Source organism: Lycium ferocissimum, chromosome 11 (assembly GCF_029784015.1).
Source record: "Lycium ferocissimum isolate CSIRO_LF1 chromosome 11, AGI_CSIRO_Lferr_CH_V1, whole genome shotgun sequence".
In the NCBI taxonomy this organism is placed as follows: domain Eukaryota; kingdom Viridiplantae; phylum Streptophyta; class Magnoliopsida; order Solanales; family Solanaceae; genus Lycium; species Lycium ferocissimum.
In genome coordinates this window covers 45,355,070-45,362,528 of record NC_081352.1, presented here as the reverse complement: position 1 = coordinate 45,362,528, position 7,459 = coordinate 45,355,070, and the positions used below count along the sequence as shown (strand labels likewise).

The following is a 7,459-nucleotide window of genomic DNA, read 5'->3' as shown; positions in this document are numbered from 1 at the left end:
CGTTTGGTTTGAAATCTGTTAAAGTTTATCAGCACGAATTAATTCGGCCACGTAGTTGTTTCAGCTGTACCATTGGCTGTCGCAAAACATGTCCTGTTTATGGTTTCTCTCAACGTGTCCCTGGTACATTTATGCGAGTTTTGTTTTAAGTCCTATATGTTATTGTACGAGCAAATATGCCTAGTTATGTATATGAATGTATACGACAGGTATACTTTAAGCCTATACATCCTTATGAATGTGTACACCTGAGATATACCAAAATATGTATAGTATATACACAATCTACTGCACTGTTTTGAGTGTATATTTTACGTGTTTAATTTTATTCATCGATTATATACTAATCCTTCTCTTTTCGTTTCTATGCATGATATCTCGCATACGAGTCTAAACGACTCGTCATCTCCTCCCGCATTTGGCGTTGGGCTGTAAGCCCGACATTATTCCTTTCTCGTCCGATCCATCACACAGCCAGTCCACAAAATGAGCGGGCCGAAGCCCAAATAGCAAACGAGTGCGGAAATTTTAAAAATGGGTTGAGCCCATTTGATTATATTTGCCCTTTATTCTGTGCATTTAAATTTGTATTTATGTAACTAACACTTTATTTGCTTATTTCCTTAGCTAGAATGAACAATAGCAAGTTAGTGGGGTTTAGTTTAGTAATGGGTAGTTAAACCATTAATCAACTCTACAAGTTTTATTTTCTTTTTACATCAAAGTTATTTATAACACCTATAATATTTACTTCTAGAACAATTGATTTTTTTAAAAAATTAGCATAACTACATGCTTTAAGCTAACAAATCAAAATTTGCCTTTACTATCTTATAAATTTAAAACGTCACAAGTTTTACACTAACGTAGCTTATTTTGAGTAATAAAAGGCAAGCTAGGTCTGCGGATAACTTTTTCACTTTAGTTTCTGTCCAACACTTGAAGTACATATTTGTTTAAAATAACCTTCGTACAATATACGTTGAACTAATAGTCTTTCTATAAACTTTATTAAATAACTCTTTTAAATTTGTTAATCATTTTCTCCAAAACATAAACTTTACATATCCTGTTTCTTTTAGTTCATTTGTAATTAAACTCTTTTATGCAACTATTATTTTCTACAAGTTTCACTTTAAGTAACTTTAGCAATACTTACAAGGTATTTTCTTAAATATTTACATCTACATTTAGCCTTATTAAATAACATAAGTCCGTAGGTTAACCATTGTTAATGGGTCTTAAAGGATGCCTAATACCTTCCTTTAGACTAATTGAACCCTTACCTAAAATCTTAAGTTTAGATCTTAAACAGAATTAACTTTAGATAATTACTTTAATAAACTTTAGGTGCCCTAATTCACTATAAATAATTAGGTGGCGACTCCTTAAAACAACAAAACAAATAGGAATCACCAATATGTCATACTCTACTTTAGCCCGGATCAAAACGGGGTGTGACAACCACTGTCTAGAGATTAATTAAAATTAGATAATTCACTTGTCTGTGACCTTATTTTATAAATTCAATTGTTAATCTTGAATCTAGATTTTAGGTTAAACATTCCGTGATATTTGACATAAAAAACCAAATACAAATATTTCTAATCTTACATTATCTTTTAACCTGGTGAATATCTAGGACATGAGATATATCAAAGTTCTCAATTATGACCCAAAAAAAAAAAAAAGGAAAGAAAAGACTCCTAACGTCGATTCTTCATTGACTTATTTAATACACTATGTTGTCTTTAATAGAAGTTACATGAGTATAGAACTACTATCCTACCTATTACGTTCTAGCATACTTATTTGCTAACCATTCTCAACATGTTGGTCCTAGACTCTATCTCTATATTTTAACTTGGACTCTATAAATGAAATATTTTTACTTTTTTGTTCATTAACGTTATAGAGATAATTTAATTAATAAAGAGTATAAAGATCAACCAACATTATTATTCGTTTTACTCAATCAAAGTAGTAGTAGTAGTACCTAATTTTGATACCCAGTTTTGAATATATACATCATAGGGGGTGTAATAGGAATTCCATAATATAGGAGGTGTAAGTGTTTAATTTTAAAATACAGGGGATACGGAACTGAGTCATGTTACATTGGTGTTTAATAGTGTAATTAGTCCTTAAATTTTCAGCTTTAAAAATTTGTAGAAAATAATAAAATTGTTTGGCTCCTTCGTTTTCTAAATCAATTCATACAATAGGCTCATATGAAATTAAAATGTACGGTTCAAATTGAAAAAGGATGGGAAATCAATTTTTCAGTCTACTATCGTCTTTGATGTCCATAAACAAATAGGATTTATCCTATATCATTCACATTGAAAGTAGAATTTGAAGGATCCTATAGGCGGTGTTTGATTAAGATTAGAAGTTTGTGCGAATTCATATTAGGAGAAGTTATTAAATTTACAATTTTATCCATTATAGAATTATTTTATTAAGACTCAATTTATCTTTAAAGGGTATAAAAATCGTTCAATATTTGAAGGATATTTCTGTCTACCAACATTTGTATTCATGCTTTTAAAATAATATAGATAGATATAGATTGCCAACTCAATTTACTGTATACAGTTACTATAGACATTGTATTAGGAAAACTTTTCCAGCACAAATTATTCCCAAGTTAAAAAAAAATTTGTATCTGAGACAGCTGGCTTTTGTAATGTGTAAGATTTCCTACATATCTCCTATCGCCTATATATATACACATACACTCACCATTCAACCAATTTCCATAAGTTCACTCTTTTATGCACTCTCAATTCTCCACCACTATGACATCCTCTATGAATGATGTTTATCAGCCATTTCTAGAAAACAACAGGGCATCTTCAGAGCACAATTTTGAATCCAACGATGAATTAGAGACTGTACTCTTAGACAATTCATTACCTTTATGGAATCGCCTTCGCCTCGCTACATGGATAGAAATGAAGCTACTATTCTTCCTTGCTGCTCCTGCAGTGATGGTTTACATGATCAATTACCTCATGTCAATGTCAACACAAATATTTTCTGGCCACCTTGGTAATCTTGAACTTGCAGCTGCTTCACTTGGTAACACTGGCATTCAAATTTTCGCCTATGGCCTCATGGTATATATATATATGATTTATAATGTTACAAGTTGTCCTATGTATAGTCACTAATTAGTTTTGATTTTTTTTTTTTTCTTTTTTTTTTGTGTGAATAGCTGGGCATGGGAAGTGCAGTTGAAACACTTTGTGGTCAGGCATATGGAGCGAGGAAATACGATATGTTAGGAGTTTATCTTCAAAGATCAACGATTCTCCTAACTTTAACAGGGGTGTTACTCACTTTAATCTATGTTTTCTGCAAGCCGATTTTAATATTCCTAGGGGAATCACAAGAAATTGCATCAGCAGCCGCTTTATTTGTATACGGCCTAATACCACAAATTTTCGCGTATGCTGTGAATTTCCCTATCCAGAAATTCCTTCAAGCTCAGAGCATTGTGGCGCCAAGTGCATACATTTCTGGTGCAACATTGGTGTTGCATCTACTGATAAGTTGGGTGATAATTTACAAAATTGGGCTGGGGTTACTAGGGGCGTCTCTTGTATTGAGTTTGTCGTGGTGGATCATAGTGATATGCCAATTTGTGTATATTGTGAATAGTGAAAAGTGTAAGAAAACATGGAATGGGTTCAGTTGGAAGGCATTTTCGGGTTTGCCCGAGTTCTTCAATTTATCAGCAGCATCGGCGGTGATGTTATGCTTGGAGACATGGTATTTTCAGATTCTTGTTCTGCTTGCTGGCCTGCTTGAAAATCCGGAATTGGCTTTGGATTCGCTTTCTATTTGGTAAGACAAATCCCTCGGAATGTTCCCACATTCTTTAGGTAAATTTCACATATGGTCACATAACTATGATTTTTTTGCACCAAAGTTAATTACACGGCTTTGTTTTATACCATAAAAGTCGCAACAACCAAATGGTCCCAATAGCTGGAAAATGTAACATTTGATGGACACATCGACACTCTTAGCTTATGTAGTAGAGAAAATAGGCTGATACATTAATTGCTTTCAATGCTATGGGAAAAAACTCAAATACTTAGCTAACACCAACTGTAGACCCCAATCTTTCTTTGCTCTCATAAATCCTTAGTGCTGGAGTAAACAGACAAGCAATTGACATTTTGGCCAAAACTTGGAGTAAATTGTACGCTATGAGCTATGACATGAAAATAGTACACTACTAATTGCCAAAATCAGAAAGTTGACATACGTTCCTACATTTGAGTCCACAAAAGCCGAAGATATGCCTTTTTAAAGACCTTTAGAACCCATAATTTAGCTGTAGTTATTAAAGACCTTCAACTGAAATTTTAGCTTTTTATAATTTTTGAAATATTCAAATTTTACATATTCTATTCTGCCTCGAAACTAGTTCAATTGACACTCCATGAACAAAAAAAGGGCAGCCTGATGCACTAAGCTCCCATTATGCGTGAAGTTCAGGGAAGGGCTGGACCCTTTATGTGAAGGGTCTATGGAAAAAAAATTGTAAACAAATTTGTAAGAATGGAGTATACACTTGGAGAGTCAACAAATAGGAGTAGACAGTTTAGAAATTCTAAAATATTAATATATGGGACTTCTATAAGTTTTAAGTTTAATAATTCTATTCTTGAAAAAATTGATGAAACCAATATGTGAAACCCCATCGAAGAAATTAGAGATAGTTTGACTATCATAAATCATCGCATGTACTGCCTCTGTTTCATTTTATATGTTTTAGTTTGACTAAATGCGAAATTTTAAGAAAATAAGGAAAGACTTTTGAATCTTGCGATCTTAAACATGTCATATTTTATTAAAACTAAAGAGTTACTAAATACAAAGAACGACATTCTTTTTGAAGCATACCAAAATAGAGAGTAAGACACATAAATTAAGAGAGAGTAATAGATTAAGCTTTGTTACATGAATGTTTTCATTGAACGAAGTAATTTCAAAATTCCTATTTCCAATTTATTGGTCATTCAGCACCATGAGTACTTATATTTGCTGTTGTTGTTCCTAGAGAAAGTCACTTAAAACTATTTTCAAATTCCAATTAGCTAACCTTGTTGTTTTAACTTTATTTTGGTGGAAAACAACAAATCAAAAGCATGACCATTTCTGGTTGGGTGTTCATGGTATCAGTTGGATTCAATGCAGCAGCAAGGTCAGTTTTCCTTTCTTATTTTTCCTATCTCCATATTTCCATGTAAACCATAGTTTATTGACCTACTTAAATGTTAGTAAATGATGAATTAACAGTGTGAGAGTGAGCAATGAATTGGGAGCAGGGCATCCAAAATCAGCAGCATTTTCAGTGATAGTGGTCACAGCATGCTCTTTCATCATCTCAGTGATTGCTGCAATCCTTGTTCTTGCATTGCGCCACGTCATTAGCTATGCCTTCACTGGAGGAGAAGTTGTGGCTGAAGCTGTCTCCGATCTCTGTCCATTGCTCGCGCTTAGCCTTGTACTTAATGGAATTCAGCCTGTCCTATCTGGTAATTACTACTTACAGAGTTTCACTAAGCATCTTACTCTGTAGTTTCTACTAAAAAAACAGGAACTAACGACGGACAAATTTTGTAGCTAAAGAGCAACATCCATCTTCATCAGGAAAAAGAAAAAAAAAATTGTTAGTTACGAGCAACTAATTATTAGCACAGAGCTAATTCCATTTTTTATTTTGTTGTTCTTGGATATTAGATCAGATTATGACTTGTTTTACTACATGATTCAGATTATTTATTTCTTTATCCAGATAAGTTTTTTGTTCAGGTGGCACAGATAGGATTAGAATTTATATAATTTGAATCTTATATAGGTGTGGCTGTTGGCTGTGGATGGCAAACCCTTGTGGCCTATGTCAATGTGGGCTGCTATTACGTTGTAGGAATCCCATTGGGCTCACTTCTCGGATTCTACTTCAAACTAGGTGCTAAGGTAATTTTAACATTTGCTACTAACTTATCAAAAATAAATTTACTTAATTAGTTCATTCTATTCAATAGATGATAATTAATATTGATTGTATATCTTTTTTTATTTGGGTGCATATATACAGGGCATATGGTCAGGAATGATGGGTGGTACGGTCATGCAAACAGTCATTTTAATATGGGTCACATTTCGAACTGATTGGAATAAAGAGGTAAGTAAACCTCTTTTGCCCACCTTTCTTTCTTTCTTTCTGGAAACATGGACATAATAAGAATTCTTTTCACTGAGCTAAATGTTACACCCTTTTTTTTTAATCACTTTGCAGGTTGAAGCAGCTCAAGGTAGGTTAAATAATTGGGAAGACAAGAAAGAACCAGTTCTGGAGTAGGAGAAGCTGTAACGGACTATGCAATTGGAATATAATGGTGCAGATTTGTTTGTTGGAATATAAAAAGCTCTAGAGCAGTGTTAGATTTGTAGGTTTTGTTTTGGCTTCCAATCTGTATTATTGGTAATTTTTTGGATTCAAAGGCTCCTTATATAACGTGATTATAGGAACTTGACATTATTAATTTATATAGTGCACCGACTTTTAAAGAAAATAAGGCCACTCAAAAATAATCTGTCATAGGTAAAGTGAATTTGTAATCTTCAAATAAGTTACATTATCTTGTAACATCTCAACCTCTCATTTTGAGTAATTGTATCTCTTCCCTTGAATTGAGATTTTTATAGGTCACTATAAGGTTTTAGTATTTGATAGGATGGTTCGGGTTAGGACCCGAAGGGCTCGGGGTGAGTTTTGGGCAAGAAATCACATTTCAGCATGTTAAGATTTTTATTTTTTCTAGCGCGACTGCAATAATGGAGATAGTCACGCAATTGCAAAAAGGGTTGTGATATAAGAGGGGCTATTTTCGACATATTTGGAATTCCAACATAATTTTGGATGATCTAGGCTACAGATTAAAGGGGGATTCAATTGGGAATCGGCATATAACTTCGAGGTAATGACTCTAAATTAAATCCTAACAACTATACATGATTTTGCTAGATTTGACATCTAAATTATGAAAATTGAATGTGGAAATTGGGAGTTTGTTTCTGTCTAAGTGGTAACTATGGTTAACTAATGTGCATTTTCACCTTATTTATTAATTAATCATGGTAAAGTATATTAGTGTAGTATAAATATCGAATGCGGGTAGAATTTTTACCGAGATCTGACTGTATACAAAATTTAACAAAACAAGAATAGAACTTTTTGCATAGAAAATCAAAAGTATCTTTATAGTGACAAATTGTTTGTGTATTTAACCTGCATAAACAAGTCATGCAATATTTAGTAACTTGAGGACGTAAAAAGGAAAAAAAAAAAATCACTTGAGCAACGTAAAATTTTTGTACTACTAGTTTGTAAATATTAAACGCCTCAATCTTATTTGGACAATTGAAAAAAGAATAT

General features: G+C 32.9%; 1 protein-coding gene across 1 annotated transcript; it reads left to right on the top strand.

Moving 5' to 3' along the window:
- Positions 1–2,740: 2,740 nt before the first annotated feature.
- On the top strand, positions 2,741–6,440 carry LOC132036982 (protein DETOXIFICATION 40-like). Its single transcript, XM_059427407.1, has 7 exons — positions 2,741–3,122; positions 3,221–3,852; positions 5,165–5,221; positions 5,317–5,555; positions 5,879–5,997; positions 6,119–6,205; positions 6,320–6,440. Exons 1-7 carry the CDS (start codon positions 2,778–2,780, stop codon positions 6,380–6,382), a joined length of 1,542 nt encoding a protein of 513 aa, XP_059283390.1. The 5' UTR covers positions 2,741–2,777; the 3' UTR covers positions 6,383–6,440.
- Positions 6,441–7,459: the final 1,019 nt, after the last annotated feature.